At 49.3% G+C, this 24,231-nt stretch overlaps 1 protein-coding gene across 2 annotated transcripts; it reads left to right on the top strand.

The window, feature by feature from the left end:
* Nucleotides 1-1,329: 1,329 nt before the first annotated feature.
* Nucleotides 1,330-23,656, top strand: FAM167A (family with sequence similarity 167 member A). 2 transcript variants are annotated; one of them, XR_011139957.1, is made up of 4 exons: nucleotides 1,813-1,927; nucleotides 11,792-12,342; nucleotides 15,707-16,766; nucleotides 20,691-23,656. XR_011139957.1 is itself a non-coding variant. In XM_009666919.2 (3 exons), the coding sequence occupies exons 2-3, from the start codon at nucleotides 11,971-11,973 to the stop codon at nucleotides 20,952-20,954; spliced, it is 636 nt and encodes a 211-aa protein (XP_009665214.2). In that variant the 5' UTR covers nucleotides 1,330-1,927; nucleotides 11,792-11,970; the 3' UTR covers nucleotides 20,955-23,656. The 2 variants fall into 2 exon arrangements, 1 of the variants encoding a protein (XP_009665214.2); XM_009666919.2 differs by lacking the exon at nucleotides 15,707-16,766 and having other exon boundaries at nucleotides 1,330-1,927.
* Nucleotides 23,657-24,231: the final 575 nt, after the last annotated feature.

Genomic DNA, 24,231 nt, shown 5'->3' with positions numbered 1-24,231 from the left:
CACTCTCACTGGAAAGACGTTTTTCCTCATGTTCAGACAGAACTTCCTGTGTTGCAGTTTGTGCCTGTTACCTCTTGTCCTGTCACTGGGCATCACGGAGAAGAGTCTGGCCCCATCCTCTCGACACCCTCCCTTCAGATACTTACACACATTGATCAGATCCCCCTGAGCCTTCTCTTCTCCAGGCTGAGCAGGCCCAGCTCTTTCAGCCTCTCCTCATAGAAAAGATGCTCCGGTCCCTTAATCATCTTAGTAGTCCTTTGATGGACTCTTTTTTTTTTCCCCCCCCCCCACAAAAAGGGTGCTGTCCAAGCGGAAAAAAAAAACACATTTGCATCAGAAATATGAACGACTGTAAACACTACTCTTCATTCTTCTAACTTTGCATTCCTGCATCTCTCAGGCCGCCCATTTCCTGCTGAGCTAGGTGCTGTACAAAGTCTCCACATCACTGGGGTGCTCTGGGAAACCACCAGTCTTGCTGCCATTTGAAAGGAGGTCTCTCCTGTTCCAGGTGGCTTTGGAAATCCTGGCCCTCCACAGGGTGTTGCAAGGCCCTTGTTGAGATCCTGAACTCAGAAGGTTGGAAATCTCTCTCTGCTGCCCATGGAGGAGAGGAGGGACAATTTAGGCAGGAGAAAGGGTGCGTTAAAAAAAGGAGGCAGTATATGGGTATCATCTCTCACAAAAGCTTAATGTGGAAATGGGTGTGGAAGGACTGATAGCCAACATTTAACCCTTGGCACCACTCAGTTCACAAGTACAACCAGTTGCCCTGAGACTCAGTACGCTAGATGTGCACTAACCACACTTGGGGACTGATGTATGCGCTGATTTTGAGAGCCATCCCCAGGCTTCAAGGGGTTAATCTTTAGCCTGTGATAAAGGGATGAAACCCACTCTAACCCCTGAGAGTGGGGGTTAGAAGTAGGGCCCATAGTCAGCAACCTGCTGGGACATGTGGCTGTATTGGTCCCTCCTCAGAAGCAGCCAAAATGGTTTCTAGCCACCCTGGGGAGATGTGGGAGCAACAGGCACTTTCCAAAAGACAGTCAAAGGCTGCTTTCCATGCGTGAAAACACTTGACACTATTTTGACAGGCTGGCTTCTCCCTGGCTACCCCTTGATACTCACCTGCCAGCCCAGAGCTTTGAACACCTTGCTGGAGATGCTCATCCATCCTTGCAAAAACACCCCCATCGCTCCCTGCCCTGCATGCAAACGCTGACCTTTTGGCGAGCTGTAGTGTCTGTAAAACATTAGCCAAAAGCTCTCCCCGGTGCCAGAGGTCCCTGCGCTTTTTTTTCGGAGAACAGCTCACAACTATCCATTGCGTGCAGCAGGGACAGCCGCATGGATGCTAGCTCAGCTCACTCCGGGAGGAGCCTTTCCTACAAAAGCCATGGATTTCTCGGCACTCTGGGGGCACCTCCAGTGAGCCTTTGAGTCCCTGCCATCGATGTCGGTGGAGAGCACCCCCTCAGCCTGGGTAGTCACGGTGGTGAGGGCATCTCTACCCTTTCTCCCTCCTCGGGATCCCGCAAGGCAGCTGAGTCGGAGGATGTTTAGGACCCAGGCTGCACGGCTCCTCCCTTTCAGGTCTCTTCAGGGTTATTGCTTGGTGGGAGGTAGGTTCAGGGCTTGATGGCATGAATGAAAGAGAGACAGGAAATCTGGACTGAAAAGCTCAAACTGGAATAGCTCGCTTGTCTCCAGGCAACAGGCCTGACGCAACCGCTGGGGGAAAAAAAAAGTCTCTTAAATAAAAAAACACACACAGAGAGATTTCTGAAGCGAGACAGAGACAAGGATGAGACAGTCTCCTGGAGGCACTGGTGACACTGCTTTGCAAATACCAAGTTGGAGACTCGAAGACGAAGCAGCGAGTCAAGATGTCCGTGGAATATTCCCTGTGACTCGGTCCCCGGTAAGTTTGTTTCTCGCATTGGCTCAGCCATGCTGGGTCTGGGGTGAAGCACAGCCTAGTGGGGACGCGTGGGTGAATCCAGGACGAGAGCTGTCTGAGAGCCATCTCGGCAGGGGAGGGACACCAAGCTTTTCTAGTCTAGTGGAAACTGGTAGCAGGAAGGACCTGGTCCCTGGGGAGCACCTGGATGGAGGCGATGGGGACCCCCTGCCCTGCGAAGTTCAGTACCGGGCTTGGCCATGCCTCTTCCTATGCGTTAGGGCTGGGGGTTTCATTGTCCTCCTAGTCACAATCTCCTGCCTTCCCTCAAGATGTCCCACACTGTGGCATACCGCTGATGGGGACGGGCTGGGAATCTGGGCAGGATGTGATCTCCCTGGCAGTGCTCTCAGCTGAGAGGTGTAGGGCTACCTCACCACCTTCAGGGGAATTTTTCTGCACTAGCTGGGGTGTAACGAGGCAGAGTCTGGCCCTGGTTGGGGACATTCACCTGTTGCTCCCTCTGCCCCCTCTCCAAGATGAGCGGGAGCCCTAGAAGGGTTCATTGGCTTGTTCAAAGCAGACATAATGGGATAAAGCATGGTGGCCTTGCAGGGCGTAGCTGCCTTCAATTTTTGAAACAGGCACTGTGTGTTTGAGCAGAGCAGGTTTCCACCCGCTCAGGTCTGGCCCTTGCAGCTCATGCTAGCACTGAGGGGGAAAAAAAAAACCAAAACATCCAGAACTTCTTCAGAGCCCTTTATAACAGCTTGGGGCTGATTACTAAAATAACACTGTCAGCCCACACCCCTCCCTGTGCACACACTTGTGCAACCCCAGCCAGTGCACCTTGTGCAACGCACCCCCCCTTGCACGAGACATTGCACTTGCACAAAAGCACACCGTTCAGCCCGCACCCTTTCGAATCCAGACGGGGACACCTCTCCCACAGTTCCCACTGGCGCAGGGCTAAGGAGACCTCTCCCTATTTTTCTGTGATGCTCCCAGTAGTATTCGGCACTGTTCTGCCCTTCTGAGCTTTTCTGCGTTAGGTACCTTGTTGCGGGGGGTGGGGGGGGGGGCGTGAAACAAATGAAAACCCAGTGTCTTTTTCCAACGAGGGCAGCTGTGTCTGGCTGGTGCCACATTACCACAGCTTTGTCTGCTCATTCCCAGTATCTTATGGATTTGCCACTTTTCAGGGGGAACGAGCTCATTCTGGCTGTTGTGGGTCTCCTCCCTACCAGCCGTCATTTCGACATGCTGGTCCTGTCGCTTTTATTTGCGTTTCAGATCTCCTCCACTTTCAAATGCCCATTGCAATGTTACCTCTTCAGGAGGATCTGTACGACACAAAAAAAAAAAAAAACAAAAAGGGAGGAATCTGGCTTCTCCCGTGCTCTGGGCTTGTAACAGCTCCGCAGCCATTAGGTGTTTGCAAAATCTAGCAGAGAGGCACTGCAGAAAGAACAAATCAGCCTCATAGTAATTTGGCCTTTTGCAGGGGGAGGGATTGGGGGTCTGCTTGCTAGTAGCTCGTATTGGATAAAATAAGTAATAAAAAAGCGTAAGTCACATCAGCATTGCAAGCACCTGGGAGAAGGCAGGTCTGAGTACAGTGCTTGGACGATTAGCACCCGGGCAGCTGCTAAAGCGAGTAATTGGATGGGACAGGGAGCGTGTAAAGGGGATTAGGGGATCGCCAGGGGGCTGACCCCCGTCCCCTGATCACTTTAACTTGAAGCCTGGGGGCCTCAAGTGGGCACTGGCCCCTGATGCTGCATGGGCTTGAGGGGGCTCAGCGCTGGCAGAATGAAGCCTAGCAAAGCCAGAAAGTATTTTTCTCCTAAAATATACCCTTCAGCCTGCTGCCTTTCATGCTGCATTTAGGGAAAAATAACTCCATGTGGCAGTCTCCTGGGAAGAGAGCATTTCTCAGCCTAATCTGGCTCATTCCCAAGGAGTCACAGCCCTTTGAATTACCCTGGTGGCACTGGTACAGAGGTCTGACTGCCTGCTCTGCCTGCTCTTTCCGCTGGTAAAACACAGCTACGTTTGGGGTGGCAGCAGGGAAAAGAGGGGAAGGAAGTGGCTCTGACAAATCACAGGTCCTTCAGGGGCATTTTGGGGGGCAGGTTAGGCCTGCCCTCTACACGATTAGCTCCCAAGACCTGCTGGGACCCTGGGGCAGCGTACGGAAAAGCAACCCCTGCTCCCAGTCCCTGACTCTTGCTGTGCTTCAACCGGCCTTGCCAGAAGATGGCTAGCATGGATAGGGTCTCTTCACCAAGAAGGTGTCAACTGGCCAGTTCTGCTGCTGTTTAATTGCTTTCCTCTTAAGATAATTATCCCTTTTTTCGGACGATGGGCTGAGAGTCAGTGCTGCCCCTCTCTTCGTAGACAAAGGCTGGGCAGAATCCCCAGCTGCTGCGATATCTCCCAGTTTGCCAACGTTTCCCACTCGCTGGAGGACTGCCTTGTAGGAATGCCAAAAATCTGGCAGTGCCTGGGTCATCTTCAGTCTGGATTTCCATCCGACTGCTGGAAATCTGCTGACTGAGGAGAGCTGGACGAGTGTGAAAGTGAAGCTGTCAGGGTCCATCAGAAGCAGACACCAATCTCAGTCTGTTTCCTTGATGGAGCCTGCTCGGGTTTTGTGTGGCAGAGGCGGCAGGGATCAGCTGTAGCTAGGCAGGAAGGGACAGATATATTTATCGAATCAGGTTCTGACACTATCACTGAGGATTGAGACCAGTGTGGAAAAAATAACTTAGGGCAAGGAGCACAAACTAATCGCTGCTGCCGTCAGCATCTGGAGTCACAGGGCCTGCGTGTGCCTAGGTCTGGCCCAGGGTGGTCTCTGACCCTTGAGGGGACAGGACACGTGCTCTGAGAGCTGCTTGAGCAAACTCTGCCTTTTTTGTCCTCGGGGCCTCTCTGCATTCGCAGCCTGCTCTGCCTCCCCAGGCTCTTGGGGAGAACAGGGGCTGCACGGCGCAATGCCAGTGTGGCCATGGACCGTTGTCCACTTCAGCAGGGTTGAGGAGGGGTGTCACAGCTGCAGACTGTGTCTGCAGGACAGGGACAGTCCCCTCACCTTCCTCCCGATGCCTCTTCGCACCTCCGCTGTGCTTCTCGTCAGTCAGATAGACTGGATGCAGTCCCCCCACTGCTCACCCCTGCTCTCTTCCTTGCGTTGGTTGGGTTTTTGTGTTTTTTCCAGGGGCAGTATGGGCAGAAAGAAGTGCTGGGCAGGGGGTAGCCTCACCTACTACAGGTCATACATGAATGGAAAGCCCCACTTCTTCCCCCTCGTCCCCGTGAATCTGGGAATGGTGCAACCTAGAAGTGTGTCCCCGCTGCTCACCTTAGCATCTGAGTTGTCTGGGAGGTCCTTGGGTTTTATTCATGACAATAGATTTACAGCAATAGCCAGCTGCACTCAGGATCCCATTAAATTAGGTGCTTTATCAGTGTCTCAACACTCAGGGCTATGATGTAACCACCTCATAAAACCAGCCCCAGGGCCTCACATTGTGGATCAACACAGGGACGGAAACTCAGCTCACAGCGAGGCCACTTAAGGTCAGTTTGGAAGCTGTCTCTACATATGTCTAATACTAGTAAATACAACACTGCCAGGACTTGGGCATGGGCATTTGGTCAGCTCTACTACCCAAATGTTAGCACGGTCCCTGCCGTGGTCTGGCCCCGGCTAAATAGTGTTGCTGACTGGGTCGGTAGCAAGAAATTCTCTCACTCTCCTGAGCAGGGTGCCTACATTCAACCTGCTTATTTGGGTTAGTGTTAGTTGGCTTGCACCAAAACTGCACTGCACGGACACAGAGAGACAGCACTCGGGTCTCCCCCTGGGCTTTTTTAATGTATGAGGCTGGAAGTCAGGTCTGTCTATTTGTGAAGGGACACAGCTAGCCTAGTAGCCCTCAAGGAGGCCTGAAGGCAGAGTCGCTAGATCAGAACCTGCATTTCACTTTACTCATGCTTACGGGGCCTGACTTAGGTGTGTTTGTCTTGCCCCTAGAAGAAGGGCCAAGGCTCAAATGCAGCTGAAGATGGCTCAGAGGTGGCCAGAGACAGGCCAGCAGGCACCAGTGCTGAGCAGAGGACTCTCCCATGATCTTCCACAGCCCCCCTTGCTCCCGCATACCCCTCATTGGCTTCCCCCTGGATCCTCATCCCTGCCAGAAGGTTCCCAGTCCTCCCTCTGCTGGCACAGGGGGATCAGGCCTAGGCAGTTTGTTGGTGGAGACCTCCAAAATGTCCTTCCCAAGTGAGGTTTGGGAACATGATGGATGATGGGAAGGGGACAACACGAATATGAGGGCACTCTCCTCAGCATGAGTGCTTAGCAAGGGCACTTCCCTGGGCACCTGCTTCCCTGGGCAGGTGAAGGCAAGACCAAACTCCAAGTTGGATTCAGGATTTGGCTGCCCACAGCTGATGCCATGAGCATCCCTGTCTGTCCCGTCCCTGTGCTGTGCTGACCAGGCTGAGAGCATCTGATCCTGAGGGCAATGATTTCATCAGGGGCTTCTGTTCTGGAAGGAGTCCTGGCTTCAGGATCAGGCTCCTGGAGTGACCAGTTTTTCTGGCATCGTCTCCTTTTGTGGGGAGGGAGGCTGAAAGTCACTTAAGGACAAGCAAGAAGGGCATTTGGGAACCAGATCAGTTTTCTGCAGGAGCATATTTCAGGTGCTACAGAAATGGATCGAGTAGCCCTAAACGCACCAGAGTCCACACTGCGTAACCGCTCACCTCCTCAGGGAGGTCATTTTGGTGTGGGGAAAGGAACTATTCAAAAGCAGCATCCTTGCATGGAAGCCACCGGCTCCAGAGACCCGATGTGTGGGCCTGGCCTGGCTATCTCCTTACCTTGTTCAGGTCCCCAGGGCCTCGGCATTGCTGCTGCCCGGAGGATGCTCTGGAGCCCCACCTCGCTGTGTGCAGCAGCCGAGGAGGCAGTGGTGGATCTGGAGCCCTCCCTACTCCATTGCTATGGCAACCCCCTTGCAAAGGCGTCTCCTCCTCCCTGCCCTCTGCCAACCTGCTGCAGACCTGCAGGGTCCTGGCTCCCAGCTGCCCTCGGCATGATGCTTGTGCAGCCAAGCCAGCACTGGTTAAGCAGTAAGGCAGCGCCGGGGAGAAGGAGATAGGCTGAATACCCGTCGCTGTCCCCTCTTTATACCTCTAAGTCAAATGTGCACCTGGACTGGCCACTCTTGCTTGTGAAAAGGGAGTTGAATCACCAGTTGTTCACCTGCTGCTGCTGGAGAGTATATCCAGGTACCTGATTATTCCCTACTCTGTTACCCCACAAGAGTCAGCCATCTCCACTATCCCCATCTCTTAGGCTTCTGGAAGGAAGGCAAACTCTACTCTCGCCACACTAGGCATACACACACTGCACCGTGCCAGTCCCCCATCTCTCGGCTCCACCTCATTATTTCTTTGGGCTGCTGTTTCAGCCGCAGGGTCTTCCTCACTCAAAAGGACCTGAGGCTGAAGGTCGTCAGATGTCTCCATCCCAGTTGGTCCCCTTAACCTGCCCCACAAACGTGGAAGAACCTGAAGAGCTAGAGGATGTTGTGAGCAGGTGCAGTTTACTTTAGGTTTTCCATTTGTAGGATCAAGGGGTGTCTGCACGGCCCATGAGGCAACACAAATGCAAACCCTGTAGTAAATGCCTGCAGACTATCAGATGAACCATGTCCCAGACTCCATGGATAATACGGGATATCTCTGCACTGATTATACTTGGAGCGTAGACACCCAGATGAGATGGAGACACCTGAAAACACAGGAGGTTGGTTTCTGTTAGTCTCTGAAGATCCTCAGAGTTTTTTTCCAAAGGCCAGCTGCATGAACTGCCCATTTAGTGAGAGGGAAATTGAGGCATAGGAGGGGCTAAAGTGTTTTTTTGAAGGTCATTAATAGGCCAGACTATGACCACTACCCTGTTTATCACATTCTGGGGTAAGTGTCATCCATGGGCTACACAGGCACCCCTTCAGCTGTCAAAAGAAATTCCCTCAGGATGGTCTTTGTTACATACTGAGGCTCTTTTTTCTTCTCGAAGAATAGATGAGCAGAATAATAGGAACTCTTAAAATCACTGCTGCTCTTTTGCAGAAAGAAATGGTGTTAGAATAAGCTGATATCCATTAGGAATAGTGAAGGGAGAGGAATAATTTTCTCTCTGCACTTCTGTCTTGGCTAGCTGTTTTATTCTGCTTTTTTCCTCCAGCCTTGATCCTGAGTGTTTCTTCCTCCTTTTTTTCTTTCCTCTTCTAGACTGCTTGCTATCCAATATGTGAACCTCCAGACTGCCGAGTGCCCTTAGCCTTGTTTGAATTTAACAGGTTGTGACTGTGCTGCTCCAGCCCAGCACCCAGCAAACAATGCTGCTTCCTGAAAAGCTTATGTTCAAAGTTGACAAGGATGCAGAGGGCTCATAGGAAGGTACAGACTTATACAACTTTTCAGACATATACAGCCCCTGCAGCACAAAAGGCTGTGCATAGCATCATTTTGTGCAATCTCCCTTTTGACTGTGAAGAACAGCATCTGAATTGTATTATTATCTATCATCAGTGAAGATAAAGCCAAGCTTTTCTTCTAGCCCATTCAACTTCCTCCTGCCTTGTAGTACTTCCCCCATCACACCTGCTTTACAAGGGGATGTTCAGCATGGCTCTCCTGACCCCTGCTTTAATGCACAGGCAGTGATGTATGCGAGTGTGTGATGGTGACAGGTCTGCTGCATCTGCTTCAGGGATGGAGGAATGGCTGCAGTGTGAAGGTGTGGTGGCAAATTGTGCTGCTGCGTCTCGCTTCTTAGAGCAGAGGCCTCTCCATGAACTGCAAAAAGTGCACCTGGCCTGGGCCTGCAAAGGCGCAAATGCAAAGGGCGCAATGCAAAGGGCATTTCGACTCAGTCAGTCTTGGCATGGTGGGACTTCACACCCAGTCTGGTTTGAGAGCCCTGTTATTTCCCCACCTGGCTGTGTGCTTCTGCTGCTCCCTTTGCATTGCACCTTAACGATCCCACAGCCTGCAGGGTAGAGCAGCTAAGCTTGCTCTTCTGAAGGAAGGCTAACCCGACAAAGAAACTGAAGGGTTTTTGTTGACTCCCTTACCCAAACTTGCATGTCCTATGCCTTCAGGATGTATAGGTTTCATGCAAGGAAAGGGGGAACCCATGGGCAAATGTACTGGGTAGAGATGGGCTGGCCCTCACCATTTGGGTGCCAACGTCTTGTTGCACTTAAGTAGGCACGTCATAAACCCACTGACATTGACTAGTGAAGACTAATTAAGACAAATCAAGGGTTAATCGCTTAAATTCCCTTGCTTAGGCTGGACTAGGAAAACACTGAGCCTGGGGTAGGGAGTCTAGGAGAATACTGTTGATTTGAGCGAGAAGCCACATTTATTCCCATGAATTAGGTAGCTCTCAGGCAGCAAACAGGTTTGTATTACAGTCTCACACACAGACATTTTTCACACGCTTACTGCTTTCAGATCTCTTTCTACAGTAGATCTTTGACCCAAGTTCAAGGTATTGATAGGAAATTAGAGGCAGCTCCCTTCTGTTGTTTTTGAGTTTGGACAGGCTGGGGAACAGACATCCCTATTTAGGGAGAACCTCTACACAGAGTGAAGGGAAAGTTTCATGTTGCACCTGGGAGGAGGTGAAAGATGGGTTGGAAGGGTGCCACTTCAGAGCAGAAATATCAAATCCATCAGCAGCTCTAGCAAGGCAAGGACAGGGAGGGGAAGCGCACTGCTCAGAGCAGGGTTGCAGCAGAGGGAATGCTCCCAACTGCTGGGGTGCTTTCAGGGCCCCATGCCATAAATGCTAACCTGAGCTATACCCAGGGCACAAATAGCAAGAACTTTTTCTACTTTGAGGCTTTTATACATACAGAAGACACAAGACAAAAAATGGCTGTGGAGGATCTGCACTGTACTGGTGGAACTCAGAAAATTCAGCCTTCCAATAGAAATATTATCTCTGTTGGGGCTGCCAAATTCAGCAGCCTGACGTGGAGCTGCGGCAACCTCACCTCTATCGGGCTGCTGTATTCAGCAGCTCCTGACAATTTCCATCTCAATGGAAGGAACAAAAACTCAGAGGCAAAGCCTTTAAAATCTGCAGGTGTTTCACTTTATTGATTTTGGCAGGCTAGAAATATCCTGTTGAACGTCTAGGCAAGTGAAATTCATTGACATGCCTTCAGCCCTGCAGAGCATCATTTCAGGAGCTGGTATATGGTCAGACTCTCTGAAAAGCCATTGCTCTGCCTTAACTTCCATACCATCTTTTCTCAACAGAAAAGAGATTGCTGCTCCAGAAGTGAGAATTGTGAGCTTCAATCTGATATAGTGTCTGGGTTTGCTCCTGCTCCCCGTGAAGCTCTCATTAACATCAATAGGAGCAGGAACAAGACTGCAACATGACTAATTCTCCACCCCCAGACTGTCTGTGTGTATATTATCAACTACTCATTCAGCTCATGTGCCTGCATACAATTGTGGGATAAATCTTGTTTTCAGTTAGTGTTTATTTTAAATTGAATCTTCGTAGTGAGAAGGTTTGAGAGGCATAATTATGGTCTGGGTTTCAGAGTTACGTGCGTCCTTGTGGGCGTAAATAGCAGGGAAAAGAATGGCTGAGTAACTCATACTACTCTGTTTTAGTGCATCCAGCTAGAAAACTCTATACATCCCGGCTGATCTTTCTGGGCGTACTACCAGGCAGGCAGAAAGTATTTGTTTTGCATTCTACGTGTGGACGAGATCTATTCCTAGCTCAGCCATAGATGAACATATGACCTTGTGAAAGTCTCTTATCTGATCCTACCATTGAATTAATGCAGAAGCTGGTCTGCCTAGCTCCTGCAGAGCTGCTTGAGTCCTCTGTCTCATAGGGTGCCGTGGAAGCAGGTATCATTAGCCCAGCTCTGCAGAGAGGGAAACTGCGGTGCAGAGTGTGGACGCAGTTTCTTTGAGTCCACATGCGATGTCCAGAGGAAAAGCTGGGATGAAAACTCCTAGGTCCTGAGTGTCACTCCACTTTCAAGGTATTTTCAAGCATCCTGCCATGCTCAGAAACCCATGCGGTGTAAGGGCTACGCCTGTCAGGAGGCATGTGTGTCCAGGCGAATGAGCGAGAAAAGCCCCTTGGATACACCTGCCCTGGTGAATTAAGCAGTACCAAGACACTGGGCACTGGAAGCTGATGGTCTGCCGTGTTGGGCTGTCAGCATGGACCCAGCATGGCTGTGACCGAGGCCAGCTAGCATTTTTCCAAACGCTCCTCCAGAACAGTTTAGGAGTTAACATGAGTTAACCCACTTTTCCCAGCTCTCCTTTTGGCTCTAACTCTTGGGAGACATTTGAATTAAGTCTTATTTCATCTGCCTGTGTTTTCCCTTTCTGAAGAAATTGCCAACCAGAAAATCATCAGAATGGTACATAGAGACAAGGAAATCCCCCAGCCCCCAGGACCAGACATTGCTGGCTCCAGAGGACATTGGTTTATCTGATTTAGCCCCAGAAGGTCATGTGAATGTGTCCTGGCCTCCTTGGCAGCCCTTTCATGGCCCCTTGACCATGACCATCTCCCTTGATTGGAGATATAGGCAACCAGAGCATCACTAAGAGCTAAAACCTGTCTGTTCCTGCCCAAAAAGCAGTCAAATAGCTGAGGTGAGGTAACACTCTCAAAGAACAGCCTAGCACTGTGCCTTTTCCAAAGCCATCACTCCCTCCAATCCAGCCTGCTTGTAGGAAGAGCTGTCTCTCCCTTCTCACTCCTTTTTGGATCTCACCATCGAAATCAACTCTCTGCCTTTGTTCTAGGTGTTCATCCAGGGCCAGTGCAGTGCCTGAAAGGGAGACCCTGTTGATGTGGCTGTCCTCCAAGGGGCTGTGTCTGGCACGCCACGGCAGTGGAGGCAAGCAGGCCTGGCTCTGAGGGTTTCCCACCCCAGGTCTTGCCCTTTGTAGCCCACCTCTATGCTGTTTGACTCCCAGAGAGGATGTCTCTCCCTAAAATCCAAATAGAAGAGGCATCAGAGAGCACGGATACCAGCTCGGGAGGTGCTGTTCCTCCCGATGATCACCTGAGGAGTCTCAAGGCATTGACAGAGAAGCTGAGACTGGAAACCAGGCGCCCATCCTACTTGGAGTGGAAGGCAAAGGTGGAGGAGCAGGCATGGAAAAGCCCTCAGCCGGCTGGAGAGGAAGAGGTGAACGAGGCCAAAAAGGCCACAGAGGAGACTGTCCCTCTAAGGAAGGTGCAGCTACAGCTCAATGGGACCTCTTCCGAGGACAAGGTGACTCTTACCTCAGGGAAAATAGGAGGTTTTGAGAGCATCGATGAAGCTTTGACTTGGCTCAGGAAGGAACTGGTAAGTGGCTTTCTGTTCCTGTTAGATAGTGCTCTTTCAGCTTGTCTTCAGCCCCAGGTGAAAATGCAACATTTAGTCATTGCTTTTTCTGTGGCTGGCAGGAGCAGGAACAGGAGCAGCCCAGAGAAGGGAAAGGTGCTTGGCAGAGCATCTGTAAGGATCTAACGTTCAAGTGTTTCCCTAATAATCCCCCTCCCTTTTTTTAAACTCATGTCTGTCTGAGCTCTCTAACATTCTGTGGTAACCTGCTACCCCCAGTTCATTTCTGGACTGTGGGACCTAGTATTTCCTTTTGTTTGAAACTGTTGTGGGGTCCTTGTGCTGTGACAGTGTAATAAGTAATGAATAATTATTCCTTCCTCTGCTGTATGTATGATAGTAGAGCCTTATCTCAGACCCTCTTCAGTCAACTCTTATAGGCTCATTGTCTATTGAGCCCTGGTGCTCTTCACAAGTGTAGGTGCAAGCAGAGAAACCGAGTGGTTTTCTCAGGGTCTAAGAGCATGTGTTATAAGCCCCCCCCCCACTAATTAGTGACCCTTCTTCCTTATTGTAGTGAAAAATCTGTATTATATGGCCCACGTGACTGGGAACTGGGTGCAAGCGATGTAATGTGACTTTGTTTCTGTTGCCTGGTTGGATGTTCACCTGTGACTCCCACCACTATTTGCAGCTGTTCTGACAGCAGTGATATTTGCAACACTGAGGGTCCTTCAGGACTGGGAGAATGCATGTGGTTCAGATACACTTGTGAACAGGTTCCTGTGCAAATGTTTTGCTTTTGATAAGACTGGAAGTCTTTGAGGAAAACTTCTCACGCAAACTAGTGAATAACAATTTTGCAAAAAGTCTCTGTAACCTTCACTCCAAAGAATATTTATTCATCAGCTTTTTGCTGCTGATGCTCTATTAGCCCAGCAGATTGATCTCTTGAGAACTTATTTACAGAAGTGATTCTGCATGTCATACTTTTTGGTGATTGAGATGTTTTCTCAGGATCATTTATGTCAGAGGTGAATGCAGTACTTTCAGGAAGCCAGGGCTACTGCAATAAGTTCTGAGCTAATCTCCTAAAATCACTCAGTGCTGTGGAGAATATCAGCTCCTGGTGTCAGACCCAGACTGGGGTCCATGCTTGCATCTGTAATGTAATCTTAAATTCACAGTGCACTTGATGCAAAAGTCAAGTCTCAAGATCCCCAAAGGCAGTAAGGAGCAGATTTCCCTTCTCAGAGCCCCAGATTTAAATGGGTTTGGTTTGTTCTTTGGGATTCTGCCCATGATGGAAGTATAAATTTTCTTGGAGTCTGATTCTACCCTTTAGACTGGGGCGTGGTATATAAACCACCATCTGATGAAGACTAAAAGTTTAAACTTAAAAAAAGAAAAGGCAAAGCAAGCCCTAGTTGTTCTTCACTTCCCATTTTCCTGTCTCTTAATTATACCAGTCTTCACTGCATCTGGATGTGACTCATGTAATTTAGAACAATTTCCCCCCAAAAGAGAACAAGCATACAACTGACCACACAGCCAATAGCTATGTTGGAGGCACTATTGCTGGGTAACAGCTGCCAGCAGACAGTCAGAACATGGCTCATCCGTCACTTCCCAGGATGCTGGAAAACAAAGATGCATTTTTACATTATGTTTGAAGGGTGAAACCCAAATCCTGTTGGAATAAATTAACAGGTTTCCATTCACTGCAACACAGCAGCGTTGCAGGGTTGAAACCTGCATCGTTTACCCCTATTAGTATGCTAGTAAAGTAAATGGGAAGCCTTTGGAGCAGGATTTGGTTATGTCTGGGTTCCTACATCTATTAAAGCAGGAGCCAAGGCCAGAAAGGACGGCGTCCCTCAGGCAACACCATGCTCTGGGCGGCTAGGCAGGACTCCAGCACCCCACCCCTTGAGCCAGCCTATAAAGCGGGCAATGAATCCTTCTGATCTGGTTTAATGTATGGCACCAAAGACATGGGAGCTTCATATAACTCAGCCTTGCCCCAAGTGACCGGGTGCAAAAGTAGCTGTAGAGCATAGCAGAAGAGAGATTATCTGTACCAGCATAAATAGTGCCAAGGCCTGTTCTCTTGCTGCTGGGAATGATATCTGGCTGGGGACCCCTGGCCCAACTCATAAACTATGCTTGGAGGGTGTCTGTGTCAGTGCTAGCTGGCTGAAGTCAAAGCTATGCCAGCAACTGGGCTAACAAAATAAAATAGTGGATGGCCAAGGTCCAGAGCGTGTGCCACCCTATGGCTCTGTTTACCAGTAGAGACGAAGCTAGCTTGAGTATCTTGGACAACTTCCTCAATAGCATCCAAAAAAGTCTCAGTAGCCAGAGCTGGGACATAACTGTGTCTGCCACGCTGTCCTTCACTGCGAGGTGAATTATCCTCCAGTCTGTGCAGTCCTTCATTAGAAGTCAATTAGAGTATGTAGGATTCACCTATCCAATGAAATTGTAAAATCCAGTGCATGTGGAGATTTCAGTTAAGGAAACAAGGATACCAGCCTATGTCCATACTGAACGAAATACAACTGTGTCAGGAGGTGACCACTGGAGCTCCCTCACCCACTCTGCTCCGTTGCTAGCACAGCCCCTAGCATGGTGTGGGCTGGGCTGTCGCATTCGCGTGGCCCAAGTACAGTTTTGGCTTGTGCCAGTTAGTACCCTGCCAAACAGAGCTTCAGGAGTTTGCACACGCCGAGGACCATTCCCTACAGGCAGCCTGGATGGGACCACCCTCTTTTGGAGGCTAAGTGAAGTTAACAGTAAGTGTATGGCCAGACTGTCAGCTGGCCACGATGCTGCAGGATGGGCACCGGCACTAGTGAGCTACCTAGCAAGTCCAGGTAGTCCAGGAGTGTCCAGCTTTAAAATTAAAGTTTCCTGTTACTCCCAGTCCACACAAAATGGGTTATCCAGTGCTGCAAAGGATTTGCTTCAGCATCTCCAGAGCAGACCAGGTCCTGGCTCTTCACACGCTGAAGTGAAGATAAGGACAAAGCCAAGGTCTTATTGTGCATCTGTTGTTCTTGATCTTTCTCCCCACAGGACTTTTCCCAGGGCCCGATTCTACTTCTTACACATTAAGGCCTGGCCCTGGTTTATAGGACTGACATAAGCCTGCTGAGCTCCAGCCAGTGGTGTCAGCTGGGACCTGCTGAGAATCAGGCCTTGAAAAGCTGATTTATTCAGACATGCAAATTCCTGCTCTTGTTTTTTCCCTGAGAGGCTCTGTGTAGGTGTACAAGCAAATTGCAACACTCAGCATGTGTTGAACTGCTCAGGGGTTGGAACATTTCCTTCTCTAACACCTTCTGTCTCTTCTTTGCCCTCTTGTTTGCCTTTGCTCTGTCAGATGTGGCCACTCTTCATCAGTGCTGAAAATAAGGCCATCATCAGCCAGGATAAGCAAGAGCCTCGAAACTGTGCTCTGTATGGACTAGAAGAGCATCTGGATGGCCAGATCTCAGCTTGGAGGAGCAGTCCTTCTGGGAGATCTCTGGAGCACCACAGAGAGTAAAGGTGGTGAAAGACTCAAGGATCAGAGTGGCCAGATTGGGTTTTCTTTTTGGTTCTTGAAATTTGTCAGGACAATTTTTTACCGGTTCTAAAAATGAGCCCTCAAAGCCCTCTTCTTCCTAAATGAATAGCGAACAGTTAAAGAACAGAACCCCGCTGTGAATTTGTATGTCTTCGGACAGTTCTGACTTTAGTCCAGGAAGAAAATATTTTTTGCCTTCCTGAATTCACCGATACTTGGAACTAAAATCAGAATAATATGAGCCAGCGTGCAGGACAGACTCTTTAAAAGAAATTCAGATGTCTGATGTTCTCTCCCTGGAAATCACAAACATCTCTGTCCAGTTGGTCAGTCATTTAGAAAGGCCTTACCAGTGTGTATAGTTGACTGGACTGATTAAGGACTAGACTTGAGTGCTACTGAAGTCCCTGGGAATCTTCCCAATGAATTCAACAAGAGGTATATTGGATCCTAATAAAGCAGCCAGCAAAGGGGGCTGCATTCGGTTAGGAAAGCACCTGTTTTACTTTAAGCTTTGTTTGATCTTTGGAAATAAAACAAAGGACTTAGCCCCCTGGGAGCAGCTATTTCTCAACAGGCCACCACCCTGTGCTTCGTGGACCTTGTGTTGGGACTCTGCCCGTGTGATGCTTCTCTTGGGAAGAGGTCCCAAAGAGCTCCACATCTCCTCTGCGCTCTGCGGTCCTCTCTGCTGCTGTGTCCCCCCTCCACAGCAACGCACAGGGGAGAATGAACAATGGCAATGGGAACTTTCAGACTTTCCAGTCTATGACCACACAGATGATAGTGCACGGTTAAGGTAAACCTGGAGACAAGTCTGGGCTACATCCTGGGCTACATCTACTTGGGCTAAGCCACCTGGACTGGAAAAAAGGCAAGGATGCATCCAAAATTTTCTCTCTCTCCCTCTATTTTAAATATGTTTTAAAAACAGAAAAATCTTCCTAGGTTCATAAGACTTGCTCAGTCAGGCCACTGCGGTCCAGCTTTGCGATTCGGTCTAGTGGTTGCAGTATCTCCTCTGCCAGGAAGAAAGGAGACCTGGGTTTGGTTCCCCTTCCTGCCATAGCAAGTTCAAACCACTTGAACCACCAGCTTGTGAATCCCAATGAGTTCTTTAACCATGCAGCTTTGCCTGCTGGAGCTGGGGGGGGAATGCAGAGTACGTAAAGCAGCAGCTTGCTTATGTGAGCAGGACCCACCTGAAGCTGTTCCTGCATTTGGCATGCAAGACTCGAAGGAGGTAAAGTGCATGGCTTCTGTGCGGTGTGCCCTGTGAGTTTCTCTGGGGTATCTCACAGAGCGCGTGTGAGCATGCCATTGTCCCACACAGATGAACAGGTTCATCAAATTGCACTTTGGTGAGTGGCCCTGTGGATAAACTGTTTAAACTGAAAGCCCACGACTTCCCTTGATGTGGACACTATAATCCTATTATTTCTTTCCAGGAGGCTTTGTGGATCTTTGCTGACCTGACAGTGCTCACTTTAAAAAGAGATCATTAATCATTTATAGCAATGGTCTGGTCCTCTGCCTTGACGGCTTATATATTTCTAACACTCTTGAAGAGTGTCTGGAAAAGGAAAGGAGAGTGACGATTTCTGGGTTCTGACCCAAATTCTGCTAATGTTCTGGGTGGTTTTGAACAAACCACATCACTTTCCTCTGGATTGCCCAATCCTGTCTACATCCAGTGACATCTTCTCACACAAGGTGACTCATACGTCCCATACAGCATAGCCACAGCGCAGCTTCCTGCCCTTGTAAAACAGAGATGCAGAGACCGTCCAGGTCTGCAACCCTGTCAGGTCATGACCCCAGGGCCTAAGAAATTTGGGATTGCCCAGTAAAGATGCTGCAGCATGCCCATGATCTGATTTGCAGAGGGGCAGGGCCTCCAGGCAGGTGCATATGCCTCCTCGTGGGAGAGGTGAACCAGAGATCAGCTTAGCCACGCTTGTCGCAACTCCAGCACACTGGGAGGGTTGGAAAGAGCAAGTCCGCTGAGGGATGACAGAGTTTTTGCATCTCGAGCTAACTCTTTGGGGCAGTGGGAGGAGCAAGAGAGGCTGTTCCCCGGCCTTTATGCCTGCACGGAAATGCCTCCGCCCCAGGAGCTGTCATTGCACAAGGCACTTCTGAGCTCTCAGCAAACGGAGGGGGATCCCAAATGGTCCAAGCGGTGACAGCCCTCAACTCCCATGCCATCTCCTCATTGTGTGCATAATCCTTTAGTCAGCCATTACCGGGCTTTGTGCCTCTCCCACTCTCTTTTCTTTCCTCTGATGAAAAGAGGCAGCTCCCCTTAATGGAGACCATCCAAAGAGTAATGTCCCAGTCCCAGCCCCAACGGAGGGAAGAAGGGGACCTTATCTCTCTGGAAAAGTGCTACCCGTGCCAGTCCAAGCATGCTGCACATCTGACACATCGCCCCTACTTTCCCATTCAGCCCCAGAGCATGATATTCCTTGGCACATTCAGAAAGAGCTGTGTCTAAGGAAATAGTCTCTTTTGATCAATGTAGATGGGCCCTGAGGGTGATTTTGCTCCCTGCATCTCAGCGGACAATGCAGCATTATTTTCGTCTTACAGGCGGGCCAGCTGGCCAACTGGATGTGAAAGGAGCTGCTTTGGGGAACTCGAGGATTGGCAGGTCAGACAAGGGGAAAGGAAGGGTGGTCAGAGGTGTGAGCTCCTGGAGGGTAAAAGGAAGAATCTGCTACCACACCACAAGCAGCTTTGTCTTCAGGCTTGCACAAGAGATAAACGGTTTCCTAGAAACACACAGAAAGCAAGAAGTGGTCAAAAATTTGAAGAGCTGGCTTGCAGAGAAGAAACAGAAATCTCCGTCACTTTCCTCTCCACGATGACCTCCTATTTCATTTTTAAATCCTTTTCAGCTTGTTTTTATAATGCCACATTCCTCAAAACCTTTAATGCAAGTGTTTATCGACATTTCTGTAGCTTGATAAACTGACAAGAAAGAATGTTCAAGGGCCAGTTCAATAGCAGCTGTGATCACCTTCCTGATAAGATGTCAAGTCGCAGCATTCATTGTGAAACAGGAAAAAATGTCACCAAAATTTTTTTCATTGCAGCTCATGTGGGAGGAGAAAAACCTGCTCTGCAGGGGGCATGGGTTATGAGGCCTACAAGGCAATAGTTAGTTTTCAGAGAAGGTAAATGGCCACAATCCTGCCAACAATGCAGGAGGGGAGTTCTCTCTGAAATTTGTGCAAAGGTGGCTTAATCCTTTCCAGGTAACCACGATGGAGTCCAGTGGCTGGCTTAGAGCATGCAGACAAGTTCATCCCTGCTGCCTTCGTGGCTGCAGCACTGGGAGTGAGAAAAACTCAGCTTGGATTAACTTTTGTTCTATTAATGTCAGCTCTCAGCTCAGGCTCGAGCGCAGCATTGCAGGGCATTCAGGGGCTTTCTGGCCCCGCAGAGAACAGCTGGAGCAGAGTCAAGCCTCCCTCCAGGCACTTCACCCTGCTAGTGCAGCTTCTTCACTTGCCATGAGCCTGCTCGGATATAGGACCTCCCCTCGCTATGTCTCGCAGTGCTGGGGCAGAAGAGCAGCAATGCCTCATTGATCAAAACCAGAAGTCATGGTAATGAGGGACTGTCTTCTCCCGCTGGTTTGTGTCCTGTGATGGAGACACGACACCACATTGGGGCAGAGGAGGACTATTTTCCACCCAGTCTTGGTCCCCCTAGTCTGCAGTAGTTACAGAGAGGTTTAAGCCACAGGGTTTGCTAAGAGCTGCTTGGATTATCTCCCACTACTCTCTTTTCCTTGTGGCTTTTGTGGTTTCTTGCTTTTTTACGAGGAGGGATGTGGGGTGAGGAGTGAGGATTGTGTTCTCAGTATTTGCTATTCTAACTCTGCCTACTAATTTCATCCAGATAAAGGCTGATCCTTGCTGTGAATCTCACTAAAGTGTTCACCTCCCTCCTCGCCACCCCCAATATCCTGCGGCAAGAAATTTTCTGCTTAATTACAGGTTTAAAAAAAAAAAAAAAAGAGCTGTTTCCTTTCATCGCTTCTGAATCTTCCACCTTTCTAAGTTAAGTGCCAAGGGAGGACAAACCCTCTGAAATGCTTAGCTCATTAGCCTGCAGGACAGTCCACTTTCTCTCCTGTGGGAAACCATGGAGGTCCATCCTGAGAGCCACTTCCAATCAGTGAGATGAGCCACTAGGGAATGGCAAGGGACTCGTTCCCAGCTGTCATGAAACAGCACAACCCCACAGAGCTGCACTGATTTATGTAGGCTGGAAACCTGGCCCAAGTATTTGGGGATCAGGCCTCTGGGGCTCTTTTAATTGGTCATTTCCACCTCTAATTGTCGCTTCTCATTGTGGCTGTTCCCTTATGAGCAAAATTAATTTGGACTTGGTTAAGGTTGAAATAAGAGCTCTGAAGCCTGCGCTAACTGTTACCCAAGCCAACAATTTCGGCATGGCTGGTTTTAGTTTCAGCTTCATAGCAGGGAGCTGAAAATAAGAACCAGTGCTTCTGGAAATCTGACCAGGCACAGACTGCGTGTACCCTAAAACTTCATCATCCCAAGCACTGTTTTGCCTGGGGTACACCGCTGGCTTGGAAGACATCTGTCTCCTCCCCATCTCCCCTCCTAGTTCTTCCAAGTTCAACAGGGTAGCATCTCTAGCTGAGCTACATTTCCCATGATTTGATGCAGTCTCTGCTCCAGCTGGAAGTATCATAGGGGTTACAGTTGATGTGCCTTTGCTCATATCCTCTTCCCTGCCCACCCTCCATTTTGTGTTTCAGGCAGAAATGCGCCTGCAGGACCAGCAGCTGGCGAGGCAGCTCATGCGTCTTCGCAGTGACATCAACAAGCTGAAAATTGAGCAGACCTGCCACCTGCACCAGCGCATGCTCAATGATGCCACATATGAGCTGGAGGAGAGAGACGAGCTCTCCGACCTTTTCTGTGACTTCCCGCTCATGACCTCCTTCAGCCTCTCGACACCGCTCAAGCTCATTGGGGTCACCAAGATGAATATCAACTCCCGCCGGTTCTCACTGTGCTGAAGCGGGCAGAAGAGGGAAGGATGGGGAAGAAAGAGCAAGAGGAATGGGCAGCACAAAGGCTCTCTCCATCTGACAGCTGGGTGCAAAGAGGCCTCAGAGGAGTAGAGGGAACAGGAGCAAACAGGGAGCCCATAGGTGGTCTTGATGGCAGGGCAGAACTCAACACCAAGATGGCCCAGAGATGTTTGTGAAGAAGACAGGACCTGCAAGAGCCACGGATAGCATCCAAACCCAGTATATGCACTTAGCTTGCTCCTTTGCAAAGTCCCTTCTCCTCCTTCTCCACCTCTGCAGTAACTAAGAGGCAGACACAGCTCCAGTATGGTTCATTGTACTCAGAAATTGAAGTAGAGGTTCAAAGATCAGCCACAAAGCAGAGCAAAATCCCTTTCCCTTTCCCCTTTACCTCCTTTTGGGCTTTGACCCTCAGCCTCTGCTGTTCCAGGCACAAGCTCCATTTGGCTATTTCAAGTCTGAAGCTTCTAGTGGAGAAGAGCCCTCTCAGCAGGTGAGGGACTGGGGGTTAAATTGTACGCAAGCCCAAGAAGTGCTGAGAAGCTGCACTTTTTAACGTGCTCTGTTGAGTCCAATGTACACTAGATTAATTTTGCCTGTGGTGTGGATCATGGACACACTGACATAGAAACTCCAGCTGGCCAGAGGTCTTCCGTGTGCCCTAGAAGTTAAATTAGGAGCAACGCATGTCCTAGATCTCACTGTCAGCAGTGGCCACAAGATGCCATGTGGTTACTCCCATACACAGTAAGAGGAGGAAGATAATCTATCCCCCATGACATCCCCTACCAGAGAAATCATCACAGAATGACATTCACCCCAGCACCACCAGCTGGATCCTCTGTAGCAACACACTTCCACCAAAGAAAGGAAATTCAGGAGGAGAAAAAAGACTTTTGTGAAGTGATCAAAGTGTAAAGGATGACTATAAAATTAAAAGAAGAAATATTGCTGCAACGAGCTGTTGTCAGCAGGCTTTGGACCTGCAGCAAACACATAGGATTCCCTCCATGTCTGGCAGAATATAAGACTCTGTAAGATACTGTATTTTCTTGCCTCGTCAGTGCAAAGAGCTTCATACCTGCCTGTACACTGCACATGGCATGGAGGGCAGAGACACTCATGGTATAGATGAGCAAGGATTGGGACACAATCAGTCCAGCCATGGTAACCCTGGGACACCTGGCACCCGAGACAGACTCTTCAGAGGGAGCATGGTTGTCTGCAGGCTCTCCAGGTCCGTTTCAGCACCTCTCCTGACCATGTCAGAACGGTGGCAGTCCATCACCCCAAACCAGCTCTGCTCTCTGCAGAGTGCTAGAGAGGACAGATGAGAACTGAATGGAACAGATGTGACCGTGTCCGCACAGCTAACAGCCCAACTGCAGGGGAAAGTGGGGAATGCAAGCCAGCACTGAGCCAAAAGCTGTGTGGCCATGCTGACATGCCTCTGTATGCTCTGTATGTGTCTGTAAGCTCTGTGTGTGTGTGTGTGTGTGTGTGTGTGTGTGTGTGTGTGTGCGTGTGTATGTTTTTGTATGTGTGCATATGAGCCTGCAGGAAGTCTCTCTAGGAAGGACCAGAGAGAGTGGTGGGCCCACATCTTTGTTTCCAAATAGGATGTGAACTAAAAGCCAATCAGATTCTGCCATGCCTGAGAAGAGAATAAGGATGCAATAAGGCCTCAAGGCTTTGGGTTTCAGTGGAGAGCTGAGGCCAATGCAGAGTGCTGGCCCCATGGGACAGACAGTTGCAGAGATCTGAAGCTACAGCCTGGTGCAACCTTATGGTGAGAAGGCTTGTAATTCATCTGCCTCGCAGGCGGTGCTTTAATTCCACAGGTCTCCATGGGAGAAACAAGTTACCTTGTGAATGGGTTCATAATCACATGAGACTGACAGCAGCCTCTGGATCTGACTTCAGTCCTCTATCTGCAGGGGCTCCATAATGTATAACCCCTTGGTGATTCCTCCCCCTCCATTTCAAAGCTTACTGGGGCTTCTTCCCCAGTTGTACTTGGAAGCTCTGTAAGAACTGAGAAGTTCCTGTGGCCAGAAACTTGCCTCCAGTTTCTGTTCTCAGTCAATTCACAACCAGTCCCTACATTTAATATTTTCCAGTTTAGCGGCAACACGTCTCCTCTCTTCCTGGTGCTTCTTCCCTGCTGCATTTCATAGACAGCAGTCAACTTCCCCCTTCTAAGCCCTTCTTTTGCTAGGTTAAAAATCCTAGATTTATTTACTCTCTTCTCATAAGACGGGCTCCTCCATCCTCGGCCTTCCTGGAAGCCCTTCTCTGCCTCACTCCACCGTGAATTTGCGCTTGAAGCAGATTGTCAAATGACTGTTTTGCTGAGGTTGAGGTGTCTGTGCGTTTCTGTGAAAAGTATAATTTCTTTCTGCTAAGAAAGGCCACTGGAGCTCTATCTACACTAATAAGTTAAGCAGTACAATGCTCAGACATGGGAACTTGTACTGCCCAGGTACTGAAAGTTTAGTAGGGATGTGGCCAGAGTGCCAGCTGGCCTCTGGACAAGAGAATACCAGTCTTGTTGCTGATTAATTTACTAGTAGAGAAGTAGCCTTATTTTCCCATGGGCATTCAAAAAAAAAAAAAAAAAAGAAAAAACAGCTCATTAAAATTCTTCTTTGTTTACTTTTTTAATAAAAAAAAAGATTCCTGTCCCACATGCTGATTTTCAGACGCATTTCAATCAAACTACAGCAATGACAACATTTCTATGGAAGAAGAGGACTGGTTCTCTCTAAGACCAGCTAGAGTCAAATACGGATTGAGCCCACCTTCGGGCCCTTATTTGGTACCTGAATGCAGGAGATTAGTACAAGCACAGTCTTAGGAAGTCATTATATGTGGTGTTAGAAATACCAAATGTCTGGGTTCCAGACTTGCATTTCCTGCATTAAGTGGGATGGGAAGGTTCACAACTGCCAGCTGTTCATCAAAACGCACAATTTTTTAGTTATAAAATGATATCTGTATTGATTTCTGCACCTGGCCTCTCACTGTGTCCAGTGGCTCCACCTCAGCCTGGAGGGCCATTGGAGGATACTAAGGGAGTTTCTATCTGTTCTCTGGGGACAGGAGGACGTTTTTTTAATTATGCCTGCCAATATGGTCGTCCTCTACTACCCGCTATCGGCAAGAGTTGGACAACTAATGTCCTGCACTGAAGGGCACAAATCCAGAGCACATACATATGTTTCAAAATGCAGACAGCAGTGGCAGGCTGTTTATGTGAATC

Source organism: Struthio camelus, chromosome 3 (assembly GCF_040807025.1).
Source record: "Struthio camelus isolate bStrCam1 chromosome 3, bStrCam1.hap1, whole genome shotgun sequence".
Taxonomy (NCBI): domain Eukaryota; kingdom Metazoa; phylum Chordata; class Aves; order Struthioniformes; family Struthionidae; genus Struthio; species Struthio camelus.
Note: the sequence above shows the minus strand (reverse complement) of the source record. Positions and strands in the feature narration are given on the sequence as shown.

What these genes read in the sequence shown, in the direction of transcription:
- FAM167A (XM_009666919.2), top strand. Translation starts at nt 11,971, where the DNA reads ATGTCTCTCCCTAAAATCCAAATAGAAGAGGCATCAGAGAGCACGGAT. An exon ending in CTTGGCTCAGGAAGGAACTG is followed by an intron (nt 12,343 to 20,690) that starts GTAAGTGGCTTT and finishes TTTGTGTTTCAG; the next exon opens with GCAGAAATGCGCCTGCAGGA.